Source organism: Marmota monax, unplaced genomic scaffold (genome assembly GCF_021218885.2).
Source record: "Marmota monax isolate L192 unplaced genomic scaffold, Marmota_monax_Labrador192_F-V1.1 WCK01_AAM20220418_F8-fsc00020, whole genome shotgun sequence".
Classification (NCBI taxonomy): domain Eukaryota; kingdom Metazoa; phylum Chordata; class Mammalia; order Rodentia; family Sciuridae; genus Marmota; species Marmota monax.
Genome location: NW_026692912.1, coordinates 7,594,132 through 7,611,681, shown reverse-complemented (window position 1 = coordinate 7,611,681; position 17,550 = coordinate 7,594,132). Strand labels below are relative to the sequence as shown.

Below are 17,550 nucleotides of genomic sequence, written 5' to 3'. Positions count from 1 at the left end.
GATGACTTTTATTCTTTAAGATAAATACTGAGGAGTTGTATAGTTAGGTCACATGGTGTGAGGAACCTATAAATTCAGAGATTTTACAGCATATCAGTCAAATGCAATTTATGGACCTTGTTTGGATTCTAATTTGAATGTACCAGGTATAAAAATAAAAACTTTAGAAGACAGGGAAATTTGGATATAATTTGATTATATTAAACAACAACTATTAATTTTTTGTCATGAAATAATTCTGGTTATTTTTAATACTTTTCTTTTAGAGATGCATAGCAAAATATTTAAGGATAAAAAGCTTTTCTTCAAATAATCTAGGAAGGGTGAGAATGATACAAGATTGGCCATAAATTGATAATTGTATGGAATGGGCATGTGGGAGCTCATTATTTTTGTATGTTTCCAGTTTTCCTGATTTAAGAGCTGCCATCCCTGGAACACACATTAATTTTTTATTGGAGAAGACCAGTAACCCAGCAAGAAGAAAAGTCAGCCAGCCCCTAATTAAACATAATGTTGAACAATCAAGTGTCGTTCTGGAGATGAAGTAAGAGAGAAGTAGCATGCTGAAGGGAGCTCTGTCCTGGTACTAGGCATCCCAGATTCAAGTCACCCAGCTCTACCACTTCCCAGATGATGACCTCAGTAAAGTCACATTCTCTCTTAGCCTCACTGATCTCACCTTTAAAATGCAATACAGGGCTTCGGACACAGTTCAGTGGTAGAATTCTTGCTTATGGTGTGTGAGGCCCTGAGTTTGATCCTCAGCACCAAAAAATAAAAATAAATTTTTTTTTTAAATCTCAGATAGCTAATAACCTCTAAATAGTAGTGTTAAATTCTCCTTCCTTAAAATTTCTCCCAGACAATGATACGTGCAGGCCCAACCCTACCTATGACAAGACTCAGGATAAGAATACAAAATCAAAGCTGGGTGCAGTGGCACATGCCTGTAATCCCTGTGGCTCAGGAGGCTGAAGCAGGAGAATTGTGAATTCAAAGCCAGCCTCAGCAAAAGCAAGATGCTAAGCAACTCAGTGAGATCCTGTCTCTAAATAAAATACAAAATAGGGCCAGGGATGTGGCTCAGTGGTTGAGTGCCCCTGAGTTCATTCCCCACTACCCACTTCCAAAAAAATACAAAATCAAGTCTACTAACCATTTGTATACATTTAAAACTTATAAATGGGGCTGGGGTTGTAGCTTAATGGTAGAGTGTTTGCCTAGTACATGTGAGGCACTGGGTTTTATCCTCAGCACCACATAAAAATAAATAAAATAAAGGTATTTTATCTACAACTGAAAATTTTTTATACCTTTATTTTATTTTTTTATGTAGTGCTGAGGATCGAACCTAGGGCCTCGCACGGCATGTGCTAAGCAAGCACTCTACCACTGAGCCACAACCCTAGCCCTGAAAATATTTTTTTAAAAATACTTATAAATCAAGCTACAAATTGTTAAAATAAACATATTCTATTCTCCCACCTTGACCAGTATACCTTTGTGACCCAAAAAGCCAGGTTCATTCAGAATTCACAGATTCTTTGAGATTCGACACCTGAAATGCAGCATGAGAAGAACCAGCCACTATCCATGGTCCACCCTTCTCATTCCAGTTCTCACTTGTATTGGGAAGAACCCCACAGACAGAGAACCCTGTCCCCATGTCCAAGCTGTAGGCCCATCCCCCTTTAAACAGCTTCCTCTCTGCTACTTCAAACCCAGCGGTGTTCACACTGACAGGGCAGGCTGCCCTGGGGAGAGTGGACCCAGGAAAGAGTACTACACAGGTCACAGAAGTAGGGGTGAGGCCATCTGGGCAGGGAATTTTAGGGTTCCAGATGCCAGGTGCAAAATTCAAGAAGAGATACAGTCTCCATGAGGAACCTGTGCCTGTGCCCCTGCTGACTTCTCTCTCCATAAGGAGCAATGTGACCAGAAAAGGGTCAGTGCAGGCTTTTCTATAGCATGGGGCAGCTCAAGAGCCTTTCCTGACCATGTTTCAGGTACCATGAACATGAGAGTTCCATGATATTATTCTCTTTACCTTTATGCAGCTCTGAAATTCTACTAAATACAAAAGTTTTTTAAGGACTGAAACATGAAAAGAAAATCCATCTAAAAACTGAACTATAGGACTCCTGAGGCTCTGGGATTCTAAATCTTTGAGTATTCTTGAAACTTCCCTGTAGACTCAATTCCTTAGAAACTGAAGTGATAAGCTCTTCCAAGGAATACCCAGTACCACATACACAAGGACCCAGTGAGTATTATTTAATAACGCTATGGACCCAATCTACAAAGTAAACAATTTCCAGAGAATGTGGGGGATATATAGAACTATCATGGGGGTGCACATAGGCCAAATTCAGCTTCCTCAACTGGAAACCTTTCAGAGTTTCAAAGAAAATATAAGAGTAACCCAAAAAACAGACACTAAGAAACAGAGAATGAGTCTTCTGATTGAGAAGCAGTTGTGTTTAATCATTAAAATTATTCTTCCCAATGGAGAAGTCACCTATGTTTAAATGGACCTTCCCAATGGAGAAGTCACCTACGTTTAAAAGGGCTTCTTCTCCCTCACATATTTTAGAGGCCAATAGAAGTAAATGAAAAATCTCTAAACTCAGGCCCTGGTAAAGCCTCTGGAACAGAATTCCCCTCTTTTTTCTACCCTATGTCAAAGGTCACTGTCCTCAGACACCTGGTATCTGAGGTATCTGATAAGGCTGGCCTAAGTGATGCCTTCAGCTTATGTCTGCAGAGACTTCTGACTCTGTGCCCCAGAGGGCTGATTCTTCTCATTCTCGTCATCAGTGGGCTGAAGAATCCTCAGTAGTTTGAACTCAGGGTTCCAGCTTTCTCCAGTCATTTGTCCTGAAGTGTTTTGTCCACTGGCAACTGGACCTTCCAGAACAGCCTCCTCTGGAGCACTAACGTCCTTGTAAGTGGCTTCTGCCTCAGATATTTCAGGACCTAAAAGAAGACCCAGCCATTAATTGCACATGTAACCTTCTCCCAAAAAACTGTGAAACTGGAGCACAGAAAAGAAAGGGGTGGGGTGTCTTCAGGACCACTCTAAAGGATGAGGACTGTGTCCCCAAGCCATTTTAATTAACACAGGTTCAGTTCTCATTATCCTCAGTCACTTACTAAAATTCCTCCACCCTAATAACTTACTTCCCATAGTGGTGAGGAAATTCAGGAAGTTCTTCAAATCATCCATCTTTAATCTCCTTATGGAATCCGAAAATTCACTGGGTAGGTATAAGAAAACTAAAAGGACTTTTCTAAAAGGTTCTTTTCTTGGAGAAATTGGGACAGAGACCTACCTCCTAGGAATGAAGAGAAGTTACACACATTCTTTGCCCCCTGGAATGACCAGATGAAGCCAGAACCCACTTCTCTGTGTTCCCAGCAGTCAACTAAAGGCAGACTGCCTCCAAAGACGGCTGCCAACAACTCCTCCCATCCCATATGAACATGCAGTTTCTTCCATCAAGGGATACAGTCTATTTCCACTCCTTTGAATTTGGGTTGGACCTCTGACTTAGAGAGGTCCAACCTCTGACTTCTTTGACCAATAAAAGGTAGCAGAAGTCACACTATTTTAGTTCTAGTCCCATCATCTACAAAAGTGATTTCTATGTTGTCAATAAGCTCAAACAACATGGTAGAGCACTTGCCTAGCATGCGTGATTCTACCTCTGGAGCCTAAAAAAAAAAAAAAGAGGAAGGAGAGAAAAAATAGCAAATCACTTTGGCTTGTGCTTCAGGTTGGTTATACATAAACTGGGACCTTACACAGTTTGTTGGAAATTCACCTTTTTCAAAGTTGTTCCTTTTTTCTCCATTTACTGTTACTATTTCATGTCACTCTCCTGACCTAGCCAAGCTCTATGACCTATAGACTACACAGTCAATTCAGTCTCCTTATCGGCATCGCATATCTCATTGTTGGGCTTCTAACTGACCCATGGTCTATAAGTGACTCCCCATTCCAGACAAGAACAAACCCTGATGATTTCTCTAAACAAACATCTCCCAAGCTTCCATGAAAGAGAGTTAGGCTTTCTTTTTGGCATTGGCCATTTTCTAAATCTCCGATTTTTTTTAATTAACATATAAAATTGTGCATGCTTATCATATGCTATTTAAATATGCATACATTGTGTAAGGCCTTATGAATTCTATTTGTAATTATATTTAACTAGGGCTATAACTACAGCTATTACAGAATTACAGAAAAATTGTGTTAAAAGACCCAGAATTCCTCCAAGAAACCTAAGTGGTACTTATCTACACACAATAGCAGCAAAGAAACAGTAGCCCCACCTTTCACAGTTTATGAATACTCTTACTAAAACGTGATTCACCTTCTTGGCCCACAATGACTTCTAACAAACAAAAACCAAAAAAATAATAAATAAAAATAAAAGTCTCTTGCTTTATGTTTCTTTGGCATTGGCCGTTTCCCTCAACTAGTCCCTGAATGCATACGTTCTTTCCTTTCTGAATCCCCCCTTCTCTAAACAAACATCTTCCAAGCTTCCAGCAGAGGTGTGCTAAAGATAGCCCTTTGGCAGGCTCCTACCAGTTCTGCTTCTCACTGTAGCTACACACTGGAAGCACCAAGGAGCTTTAAAAGACAGTGAGGCCTGGTTCCCAGCACCAGAAATTCTGATCTGTCTGGGGTATAACCTGGGTGTTGAGAGTTTTTAAAACTTACCAGTTGGTTTCAGTTGTGGTAAAGGTGGAGACCAGTACCCTGAAGTATAAAGGCTGAATGCCTTTTCAATCTACATAAGCCCCTACCCACCTCTTTAGCCTGACCTACCACTCTCCCTTAAATACTACAGCCACAGAGAACTTCCGGATGTTCTCTGAGTAGCCATGCTCCTCCAAGGTGCCTTTGTACAAAGTAGTCTCACTTCCAGGAGTTCATTTTCACATTGGGAAAACTCCCAAACCTATTTAAGATCCAATTAAAAATCTCTTCTGTAAAGCCCTTTTCAACTCAGTGAAGACAGGTCACTGCTCTAAGAACATGACTCAAAATGGTCACCCAAGACAAACGGCTCCTATTGGAGGCATTAGGAAGAGGGGGCAAGTGGTGGGCATGGCAGGGCAGGGCACCAGAATGGAATTCGGGGGAGAGGCAGTGATCATTCTGAATAGGACACTAACCTTGGACAAGTTACCTCCCACCCTGGGCTACAGCCCTGATTCTTCTACCTTCCATGTGAAGCTTAAGAATCTTCTTGGATCTTTGGGTTAGAGGACATCATTGGTATCAGAGAGTACAGTGGGATGGGAAGTAAAGCAAGGGCAGCATCCTTCTCAGGAGACATCTCACCTGAGCCCTCTCAGTGCCCCATGATTAGACAATGAACTCTCATGATTAAACAGTTGTTTTCAAGTTAGAGCCAGCAAGGTCCAGTCTGAGTAGAGCAGAATAGTCTTACAAGGTTTACAGGGAGACTTTCACCCTCCCTCCCACTCTCCACTCAAGCTAAGAAATGTCAGAGGGACAGGGTTAACCATATCCCTCTGGTCAGACAAGATAAAGGCTTCAAAGGGGGAGATATCCATTCCTGCCTCCAGCATGAAGAGTAGAGGGAAGGGCTGCCTGTTGGGAACTGGCTGCTGCCTCCTGGATGTGCTGCTTTCAGCCCGAGGTTCCTTAACTCTCCAGCCTATTACAAGGAAGCCAGAGGGCCCTGGAGTTCTGCTTCCTTAGGATTCTCCAGGGGCCTTTGTGAGGAACCCCAGCCATTCCCTGCCTTGTTGGCCAATAAATTCTCAAGGATTTTGTTGATAACCTGGGCTTGTGCCCACCTTTGATCCTCAAGCCAGTCTTTGCTAAGATAGGATCTGAGGAAAAAAATGACCATAACTCATGCTCATAGTCAGCTCTCAAATCCCCACGTGAAGCAGACATCTTAGTAAATACTTGATGGAAGGATGATGTGTAGACCAGCCAGCCAGACTAAGCATTTCAGTTCCAAGTGCCTGACAAAGGCAGGTCTCAAAATGACAAAATGTGTTGACTTTTCTGGCCTCAGCTACGTCCTGGGATTCCATCACTCAACCGAGCACGTGTTCTCCTTACCATGGAGACGATTAAGATCGATGGAAATGGAATGCTTCTGTGCAGTTGTCTGGCTCCCTGGGTCACTCGTGGCTTTCTCTGTAGCCTCCTGAAACCCATATAAGGAGGAACTGAATTAGGACTTTGGGAAGTAAAGAAAACTTTTGCAAAAGGAGTTGAAAAGAAGGAACTTAACACCTTCAACCAGATAGGAATGTTACTTTCACAACCAGAAAGCGGACAGGCAGAATCCCTCCTTGCAGACACTCCCTCCATTCCAGCCTGCACTGACTTCTCCCGGCCAGCAAATGCCTCACTGTCACCCCACCTTTTTCTTAGTAGGTGTTTTCACCTTCCTCTTCTTCTTCTTTTTCTTCTTCTGCTGCTGCTGCTGATGTTGCTGCTGCTTTCTGTAATCTAGTGACCAGAGAACCAACAATTAGATTACATTTCTCACCAACAGTCCCCAGCCTCTCTAGCCACCTGCTCTGACCTCCCCACCCCACTACAGTGACTCTCTCATCCCCTCTGGATGGCTCCTTCCTGAAAACAGTTTCCTGAGTTCTACATGTAACCCCATGTGACTGTTAACAACCAACGTAACTGAATTGGGACCAAGTTAAAGTAAGAGATATGTGGGCTGAGGGGAAGCAGTACCTGGAAATCCAGCAGTAACAAAAAATTTACCTTCTCCCTGCAGGTTACAATGTAATTTCTTCAAATGTTCAGAATATCTTAATGTTGGTGTCTAGAGGAAGGAGAAGAAGAAAAGCTCTGCTGTGGTTCCTTCCCTTTCCCCCAATGCATTTTTTCATCTAGTCAACGAGCACATTTGAGAACCCAGTGTTCTGCTACATAGCATGGTGGGGGGGTGGGGGGGTGGTGGCAAGGAAGAGAAAGGCGTGGGAAACAGAACATGCTCTTCTCAAGTACCCCCCCACACACACTGGAATCCACCTACATAGAGCCCAGACTTCTGGGACACAGGTGAAAGAGCAAAGGCAGCAGAGAAAGGAGGACACGACTTTGATTTTCATGCAGGCCTCTCCTTCTGGGGCGCCATGGCTCTTACTTGCAGGGTGAGGCGGTGTATAGTCAGAAACATCTTAGAAGAAAGTGCTCTCTCGGGTCGGTTCTTTTCCAGGGGAAGCTTCTTTTTCATCATGGCCAATTGTATCTTCATCTCCGGACAAGGCATGGTTTTCCCTCCATCTGATAAAAGGCTGAAGGGGACAGAGACAGTCAGTCAGCAGCAGCTCTTCCCAGTCTGTGCCACTGACAAGGAAGAGTATAATGGGCTCTAAATCCCAAGACATTTCCTCTTTGCTTCTGGAAAGGTCTGTGCCAACAGGGACTCATTCGGTAACACCTTTCAGATGCTTCTGTAATAACCACAGCTGTGTTCATTAAGTATTTGCCCTACATCAGGCTCATATGCATTATACCACTGAATCCTTACAACACCAGGAAGACAGGTATTATAATACCCATTTTGCATACAAAGAAAACAAAGCTCAAAGAAATGAAATAAATTACCAAAATTTACCAAGTCAGTTTCCATACAGACTCCAAAGCCTGTCACATTCCAAACCACATATACCATTTTGCCTCCCACTTATCCATAATTCATCTAGTGCCTCCTGTGGGGGTTTAAATGAGAGTCAGGTAATGAACTTAGCCCAGGGGCTGGTAGATGGCAGGTGCTTGGTAAATGGTGGCAGTTGATTACTGTCATCACTACCTGTTGATGAAACTAATAATTCAGTAAGCAAACAGGAGAACACTTTGCTCCCTGTCCTACTCAGAAAGAGCACATGCTTAGGTTCTTCTTAGCTTCAGTGACAAGCAGGGACTCTTTTCTCCCCCAGGCCTCCATGACACTCACTCCTTTAGTAGATCCTCAGGCAGCATGGCAAATTTGCTCCAGCCAGGTATGGATTCAAAAGAGTGTACTGGGGAGGGGGGCGGCACTATCACATCTGGAAATCTCAGCTGCATCTCTGTGTGCTTCCTTTCAGAGTGATCCAGAGGTGGCTTATTTTCCTGCAAGAGAAAAAAAACAGAAGGAACTCTCTAAAGAACTCTCTTTGAGCCCATTTCTTCCAGCAATATTCCAGCCTGACATGTGAAACTCCTTGTTTCCAGTCCCATTCTAGCCATTCCCACATCCTCTCCACCATGAGGGTCACTCCATTCTCCCCTCACAGGCTCTCAACCCCATTATTGTACTTGGATCATACAGAGCTTAGCTGTTTTCATTGTTTTGATTTTCCAAAGAGGTCATAATTTACTCATTCATCAAACTAATAAATAAGTATTGTCTATCTATGTGCCAGGCACAGGGATGTCAACGATGACTAAATGGACCAAGACAGTACGCTCCTGGACACAGTGATCTATGACTCTGCGACTTACTCAATGCCGCATTTACCCATAAGTGGTAGAATTAGAGTTGGAAGCCCAGGTCTTTTAACTCCTGGACCACTGGAATTTTATTCCATCACATTTTGGCTCAGTTTTTAACTAACCAATAAGTTTCCCTGACTACCCAACAGATCCTCCTGTCACCTCTTCAAGGAGCTCTTTTACTTCCCTACAGGGAACACTTAGGAAAAGGAGTCTGAAGAAGTTTGGTAAATATTCCTAAAGAAGGGTTTTCTTCTGCAGATTCTGTTCATTCAGAGAGAAAACAAAGGTGAGGGTCGGGGAGACTAGAAAGGAAGACAAAAATAAACCATACAGAGTAACGTCATGAGGGTTGGGACAAAAATCAAACTCACCACTGCCGAGTTCTTTCTTTCCTCCTTCCCATCCTGGCTGGGGAAAGTATGTGTCTTCTTAGCTAAGCTTGAAATAAGAATAACCACACTTTTTCTCAGACATCTTAAGCCAAAGCACCCAGGTCACTATGAATAATGAAAATTCTACCTTTCTGGTAAGTACTCAAAGACGGCTAGTTGGGAGCTCAAAAGTATCTATTGCTAAAAAGACTCCTCACTCACACATCTAAATTAGGTCCCCAACATTCCCACAACCTAGTAATTTACTTTTATAGTGAATATAAATTAGAAATGATATATGTATGTTTGTGATGTTTGACTCCTCCATATGGCTCAAGGAGGACAGGGACCAAATCTATAAGATTCTTCACTGGATTCTAGCTGCGAAGCCAGAGAAGGAACTCAAAAAGTATTTCTTGCTCTATTCTCTTTCCTCCTTCTTGTCTGGGAAATGGACATGCTAGACCTTAAAATTAGACCTTAAAAGGCACCTATGAAGCATCTTGGAAGACAGAAGCCATGGGGCAAAGAGAGTGGCCCGAAAGCTACAAGGAGCCCTGGCTTCTGATTGTCTCATGGAGCTGCCTACTAGCCCTATATTTCAGGGCTTGAGGTGTGGCTCAAGGAAGTGCTTTTCTCGAATGCATAAGGCCCTGGGTTTGATCCCCAGTACCACAAAAAGAAGAAAGGAAAGGAACTAATTCAAACAATCACTTAAGAATCCGAAAGCCTCAGAGATCACAAATATATCCCCACAGTTGTCAACACTAGCAAATCTTTGAACTTTCACCAAATGATCTTTGTCTTGCTCTGCTTTGTATACAGGTCCTATATGGTATTCATTTTGTACCACTATCCTGGGCCTTAGGGTGGAGATCAGAGGTTCCTATGCTTCACTGAGTGATTTTATGAGTTGCTGAGAGCTAATAAGAAACACTAATAGAAAGCATTTTAATCTTTAATCAAACCACACAAATAAACTAGACCCTATATTGTATGCTATTTACTGTCAAATAAAATTTGATAAAGAGAAGCTTCACCGCATAAAACAACTCCAGTGTAGTAAGAGGCAGAAGCAAGAGACCACAATCACCTTCTCTGCTGTTCTCCCACTACTTGCAATGAAGTAGCTAAAAGGGAAATCACAAAAAAGAGGCCTGCAGAGGATTCAGGGATTTGTAAAACACAAATATCAAAGGTACACCAAGTTCTAACCTGATACTCACCTCACATTCTTCTCTGGTTCTGGAATCCAGATTACAACCATATTTCTGACACCTTCAGGACAGGGAAGTTTTGTCTCATTCAAATTTAACACTGGAAGCTAAAAGAAGGATATAAAGGCTATGTATGGTTGAGTTGCCGGGCTCCTGCCTGTATTCAGTACCAGACTAAGGGCTGAATTACCATGGTAACTAAAAAGTTCTGCAGCCCAGAAGATGATAAAAAGGCATTTCCCATTCCCCAAATATCTTCATAATATTCTTCCACAAAACAAACTACTTCACCAGGTTTCAGTACAGGTCCTCTGTAAGCATCTTTTTTTTTTTTAATTTTTATTGTTGGTTGTTCAAAACATTACATAGTTTTTGACATATCATATTTCACACTTTGATTCAAGTGGGTTATGAACTCCCATTTTTACCCCATATACAGATTGCAGAATCACATCGGTTTCACATCCACTGATTATAAGCATCTTTAAATGAATAATCTCCCTGCTTCCCTATGACATTAGAGTGGAATTTAGCAACTTCCAACACTATCCCCTTGAGGGTGCCTTGAAGTTTACTTAGAGGAACACCACTCACTCTTCCTTCTCCACTCCTAAGACTGAGATCCCCTGCAGATAATACCATCAGCATTTGGGGAACATGGAGAGAACTAGTGCACACAGAACCAAATTTTCTACTTTTATTTATACCCTGTCTACAATTAGAGGCATCTACAAAAAAAGTATTAATTCTTCTCACATCTAGTGATTTAGGATCCTACAACACTGGGGCTCAAGGAAACCTTATTAATCATCTGATACCTATTCCTTCTAAGATATATACTCCCTCAAAAAAAATTAAAAATAAGGTTGCCCTGAGAAAATGAACTGGTTGGCTTCAGGGGAAAAAAGGAGAATCCTTTTCATAATAAGCTCCTTAATGCCTTTTGAATTTAGATTCATGTTCATGTATACCTATTAATATAATTAATTTAGAAATAATTAAACCTAACTCTCTTATTCTAAAGAGGTTAGAGGTAAAATGATTTATTCATTCAAACCATCTACCATCTCTTAGTGCCTTACATTAACCACCACAAGACACTGAATAGAAACACATCTCATGAAAAAATAATAATAAAAGGCATCCAGTAGGACTTTAAACTTCATGCAAGTGGAAGGGTCTTTCTTCCTAAAGTTATAATTTTGCATTAATTTTCCTCTTACTAGCCAACTGCTTCAGCAACACACTTCCCATTTAGAATTCAGTTTCCTTACCCATAAGATATATGAGACAGACCATAACGTTTTTTAAACTATAACTACAATTATTCATAGGTCATACAATCAAATTTGGTTAATCAAAGCCCAAATTGTTTAAAAATTAAATAGAATAGAAAAGAAAATATCAGCACTCTCACATACACATCTAGAGTAAGAATTACTCCAGGAAACTTTCATTGCAAAATTTATTTTTTACCACATATTAAACTTTTAAAAGTCTGAAAATCATCAGATTAGATGACCTTAAAGCCCATTTTAGGTCTGACATTTTACTGTTCAAACAACCCTGACTATGAGATGCCAATGTTTATGTTAGAAGCTGAACCTACGCAGGATAGAGACAGAAAATTCTCACCTACACCACATCTCCACATATCAATCCCACTTGTGCCTAGGATTCCTGAAGACAATATAACATATAAAGTCATTAGCATCAGGCCCAGCATATAATAAGGGCCCCAAACTAGACAGTTATTATCATTATTATTATTGTTGAGATTGCAGTCATCCTGAAAAATAACGTTAAAAGCAATAAAATATTCCCACTGATAAAAAGAAAATGTTGAGGAAAGCACCTTTTTAGTTTATACCTACTTTGGAAGATCTCTTAGCAGAGCTGATCAATCTTTTGTCAGGTAAACCCTTCCGATGCCTAAAAAATTAATTTCAAACATGAAACAGAGACACAAAAGACATTGGAATGATACAATAGAGCTGTGAGAGAAACCCTTCTACTTATCTATGGGAAACCTAGGGTTTAATACTAACCAAATGAATGTAGAGGCTCTTAACAGACATTGCACACTGCAAATACTTCAACTGTTTGTTGCATCAAACTAAATTCATAGCCTGTGTCTCTCACACTCTTTGAAAAGTAATGAAATTCTAGGCCACATCTGGTGGCACAACATGTCTATAATCCAAGCTACCCAGGAGGCTAAGGCAGGAGGATTCTAGTTGGAGGCCAGCCTTGAGAATTTAGAAAGACCCTGTCTCAAAATAAAAAACTAAAAGAACTGGCTGGTGTGTCTCTGGGTTCAATCCCAAGTATCAAAAAAAAAAAAAAAAACCCTGAAATTCTGATAGATGGTACAATATAAATTAACCTTGAAAACACTGTGCCAAGTGAAAGAAGACAAATACAAAAATACAGATACTAAATGATTCCACTTACATGAACTACCTAGAATAAGCAAATTCAAAGAGACAGAAAATAGAATAGAGATTACCCAGCTGAGAGGAAGAGAGGTAATTTGAGTTATTGTTTGATGGATGATATTTCTACTCTAGGGGAAACTATTCCACCCAAAGGAAACAGTGGGTCTATGAGCCCTGAGGCAGGCAGTGTGAAGTATTTGAGAAACAGAAACAACAACGCGGCTGGAACCTACTTAAAAAGAAAGAGAGAAACATGAGAGAGACAAGGTCCATCAGGAAGACAGGCTCTCACAGGGCCATATATAGGCCACACCAGGGACTTAATGAAGCAGTCTTCATTAGAAAGAGGGCCTTTAGGGGCTGGGTCTGTAGCACGTGCTTGCCTAGAGCATTGTGAGGCCTTGGGTTCAATCCTTAGCACCACATAAAAATAAATAAATTAAATAAAGGTATTGTGTCCATCCACACCTAAAAAAATAAACATAAAAAAAAAGAAAGAGGGCTTTTAAGTTGGATGTCAGTTGCAGAAAAGCACAATTAGAAAATCAGTATGGCTCGGAGGCAGAGCTGGTGTCAGAGAAGAGAGGACTCAATGACTGGAAGAATCAGATAGTAAAGAGGCTCCACAATGAGCAGGTTTCGTCTATCTACTGTAAATGAAGAGGCACTGTGAGCAAGAGGAGTCAGAGGTCTCAGGTCAGACTACTTTCAGGTAGTCTGGCTCCATAGCTCTAGGCCTATGATGAGGCAGATCATCATGATGGCAGGATACAGTAAGGCCAAGCCGTTCATCTCCTGGCAGCCAGAAGTAGAGAGAGGGGAAGGGACTGGAGACAAGATATAGCTGCCCAGGGCACACCCCCAGTGAACCACTCCCTTTGACTAGATCCACCTCCTACGGTTTTCCCCACCTCCTAATAGCCCAGTCAGCCACCAATCAATGGATTAACACACTGATGAGGTTCTAGTTCTCATCTTCCAATTACTTTCCCAAAGCCCTACCTCTGAACACTACCTCTGAACACTGCTATCATGAGGACCAAGCCTTCAACATATGAGTCTTTGAGGGATATTCCACATCCAACCATAATGCAAGGAAACCTCGAACTGACTGGAAGAGGCCACTCTCTACCAGCACATTGCACACCTGGGCATGGCAGGAGAGAAAGTATGTTGTGTGTCTGTGTGGATGTGAAACACACTGCAGGTCCTGGCTGGAAGATGCTGCCTTCTTCCCAGGGCTCAAGTCCTAGAGAAACTGAAAGTAGTCTGACCTTTTCCTATTTCACCTTTAGCCTAAGAAAAATCAACAGGGACTGCTTACTTGGAACAGGAAAAAAGAAATCACTGTTAAGGGCCAACATCAGTGCTTGGATTCCAGGCTACAGGGTCATTGTATTTTAAAAGTTATTGTTTTCCACAGATACTTGTAGCTTGATTTCATATATTAACAATATTGGGTGCTTACTTTGTAGGTGAGCCAAAAAGAAAAGCCAATTTTTCTATCTCCAGGAGCTTATAAAAAGTTCCATGCCTAAAAATAAAAAGTAAGAATGACAGTATGTGTAGACCCCATTTCCTGATGACCTACAGAAGCTGAACTGTGTCTCCCAAGGTTTATCTGTTTAAGTCCTAACCCAAATACTTCAGAATGTGATTATATTTGGAGGGAGGGTCTTTAAAAAGATAATGAAGTCAGTCATGGTGAAAAATCTAGGCAATTTGAGAGGCTGAGGCAAGAAGATTTCAAATTTAAACCCAACCTCAGCAACTTAGCAAGGCCCTAAACAATTTAATAAGATTCTGTCTCAAAATTAAAAATAAAAAGGGCTGGGGATGCAATTCAATGGTTAAGTGCCCCTGAGTTTGATCCCTGGTACCAAAAAAAAAAAAAAAAAGTAATGAAGGAAAATTGAGGTCATATGGTGGGCCCTAATCCAATCTGACAGTTATGCTTATACAACAAGATTAGGGGACACACACACATACACACACGGAAACCACTGAAGACACAGGAGAAGACAGCCATCTCTACAAGCTAAGAAAAGAGGTCTCAAAAGAAATCAAACCTGCTGACACCTTAATCTCAAACTTCCAGCCTCCAGAACGGTGAGAAAATCAATTCACTGTTTAAACCACACAGTCTATGGTACTTTGTAATGAAGTACAAACCAATACAGCCACAAATTAGCCAACTCCCAAAACAGAAGCAAAAATGCTCTTTGTTTCCCATCGCCTACTCACCACTTCTTAAACCAAATTAATACTTTCTTTTTAATCCAGCTTTCTCGAAACCCACTACATGGGCAAGGGAAATCACAACCTAGAATTTCTTTTCAGTGATGAGGATTGAACCCAGGACCTTGTACATATAAGGCAACAACTCCATCACTGAGCTACATCCCCAGCATCCCCACAATCTAGAATTTTGAGACAACAGTTGGTTAAAGGAAGAATCCATGTAATTTACCTGCCTTGGAATTTGGCATCAATCTTTGAGCACTGAGACAATAAAGGATGAGCCTTGGTGAAGGTAAATTTTGACAATTCTTGATGAGCACATCTCTTGGCCTGGAGGCAGGAATCTGAGATGTTTACAATGGTGAGCACTGGGAGTTTCTCTGAGAAAGCAGACCAGAAGAAAAATGTAACATGTTGGAGAAAGGTGGTCAAACATTAACCCTTTAAGGACCTCTTCAGGAAAAAGACAGGGGTTAGCTAATTCACCTTCAATATTCAGAAAAGTTTTGCAGGGTGAGCCCAGGATTCGAGGATGGCCCCTCTCAATCCTGCGGAGAGCTGCCCAGCATTGCGGATGCTGACAAATAGCCATGTTGCAGGTGGTTTCATCCCATTGACTCTCATCTGGCCAATCCATGGCTTAGGACAAAGACTAATCCTGCAGCTTTGTAGCCCACTGGATAATCAACAACCACATGATTAGGGCATATTACACATTAGTTATGTAGTCAATCTTAATTTGCATTCAAATCATAAAATATTTCTATTGAACCTCTACAGGTAAATAGTGGTCACAAGATAATTTAGGATTCAGTAACAAGCAAGCATGAAAGTATCTCAGCATGAGTTCAAAAGTAAGAGTTTGAAAGCAAATCAACTTCATCCATGCGTGGTGGCCTATGCCTGTAATCCCAGCTACTTGGGAGGCTGAGGCAGGAGGATCTCAAATTCCAAGCCAGCTTCAGCAATTTAGCAAAACAGTGTCTCAAATTAAAAGGGTGGGGGGTGGGGGGGTGCTGGAGATGTCACTCAGTAGCAAAGCACCCCTGGGTTCAATTCCAGGGAAGGGAAGAGAAGGGAAAAAGACTGACTTCAGAAGCTCTCCTAACTGGACATTTAATAGCTGAGTGTCTTTGGACTTAACCAATCTGAACCTCAGTTTCCTGTAAAGTGAGGATAGCCTGTTTCACAGTCATTATGAAAAATTAGTTGATGGATATTAAAAGGTCTGGCATTTAGGTAGGACATAGTCAGTAAATGAAAAGCTAAAGGCTTCGGAAGTAGCTGTAAACCTACCGTTGTTATTTGAGCAAAGCCATTCCTTGCTGGTATTTTATCTGTCAGCCATTCTTCGATGGTATTTTATCTGTCTGCATGGGAATTATAGCATATTGAAAAACGAAGCATAAATTCCAAAGGTTTGAGCCATCTAAAGCATTTCTGTGACTTCATTGATTGTAAACTGATAAAGCTTTCTGTAGATGGTGACATCTAATGATTAATGAAGGAGAAAAAGAAAGGGTACAAATATTTTAACAAACTCCCTATCCTAAACAACTTCTAATTTAGATCAAAGATAGCAAACTGTTGGCCTGGGATTACACCTAGCCTATGACTTGTTTAGTTTGGTTGGCACTTTGAACCAGTATTTTAAAACTGAAATAGTCCATCATGTCCAGACTTCTGGTTCCTCTTAGAGATCAAAACATCTGACAACACTAGACCCAGTTCCAACTAGACAGCAACTGGCTGGAGCTGAGCAGCTTTTGATGTCTTTAAACCAAGCGTGTTCTATCCAAGTGCAGAGTTCCCCCACCAGTCCCAATAGTCTCTAAGGAAAGCAGTTCCAGTTGCCTTTATCATCACATTTGCTCTGTTGTTTTTCTCCTAATAGGGAAATTCTTCTCTGTAATCATGTCTACATCAAAAAATTTAAAAAACAAAAGTCTCGAGACAATGTGTTTCCAGAAAAAAAAAAAAAAAAAGCAGCACTAGTTCTCAGTGGGAGTGAGAGTTTTTACCTATTTAATATGAAAATAATAAAACTTAAAACGCCACTGCAAAACCTTGGTAACGATTTTGACAGGGAAAGATGTACGATTAACAATTTAATGAACTAAAAATTAAATACGATTTTAAAGGGTTGCTTTTGATGTTGTATTATTCTTATAGGCAGCTGGGCGCTCGTTTCCTGCCCAGTCCGAAGGGTGCACCGGGGTCTAATCAGGGTATCGCGACATCGCCAGCATCAGCACTGGGCTGGCAAAACAATTCTCGTTGGGGCAAGAAAAAATGTAAGACTTATCTTTCACTATTATTACAAACTTGTGAGGGGAGAAAATATTAAGAACAGACATCCGCTCCCGTAGAGTTGAAAAAATTTCCCGCTTCCTTCCGAACAAGGGAAAACATCATTAGCGAGAGACTGACCCCAGAACGCCATCCATCGCTTCGTGAGACCAAAGCTGACCACAAACAGTTAAGATTCTGAACCCCCGGCTACAACGTGCGCTGGCAACGCCGCGAGGCCGTAGCCCCGCCCGCCAAGCCCCGCCTCCGACCAAAGTAGCCCCGCCCAATAGGCTCATTCCTGGCCTTCCCCCATGCTAACTGCTTGGCCGTACCGTTGCCTAGCAGCGGCACAGAGCATGATGGGGAACGGACGGAAGCTTCAGTGAGCCACACTTAAGTTCATGAGAAAGTTCCCAGACGTGGTGATGAAATAAGGAGAGAAACGAGCACCGCGGGATGGGACGGAAGCCCTGGCGGGCCAAAATCTC

General features: G+C 41.5%; 1 protein-coding gene across 4 annotated transcripts; it reads right to left on the bottom strand.

The window, feature by feature from the left end:
* Positions 1–2,460: 2,460 nt before the first annotated feature.
* Positions 2,461–17,537, bottom strand: CUNH9orf43 (chromosome unknown C9orf43 homolog). 4 transcript variants are annotated; one of them, XM_046451803.2, is made up of 13 exons: positions 17,395–17,537; positions 16,067–16,140; positions 15,257–15,446; positions 15,000–15,150; positions 11,966–12,023; positions 10,101–10,198; positions 8,875–8,941; positions 7,980–8,137; positions 7,167–7,317; positions 6,782–6,842; positions 6,423–6,511; positions 6,116–6,203; positions 2,461–2,979 (listed from the first exon to the last, which is right to left on the bottom strand). In XM_046451803.2, the coding sequence occupies exons 3-13, from the start codon at positions 15,405–15,407 to the stop codon at positions 2,756–2,758; spliced, it is 1,296 nt and encodes a 431-aa protein (XP_046307759.1). In that variant the 5' UTR covers positions 15,408–15,446; positions 16,067–16,140; positions 17,395–17,537; the 3' UTR covers positions 2,461–2,755. The 4 variants fall into 4 exon arrangements, with proteins under 4 accessions (XP_046307759.1, XP_046307756.1, XP_046307760.1 ...); XM_046451800.1 differs by lacking the exon at positions 17,395–17,537 and adding an exon at positions 17,201–17,311; XM_046451804.1 differs by lacking the exon at positions 17,395–17,537 and adding an exon at positions 17,201–17,311 and having other exon boundaries at positions 6,447–6,511.
* Positions 17,538–17,550: the final 13 nt, after the last annotated feature.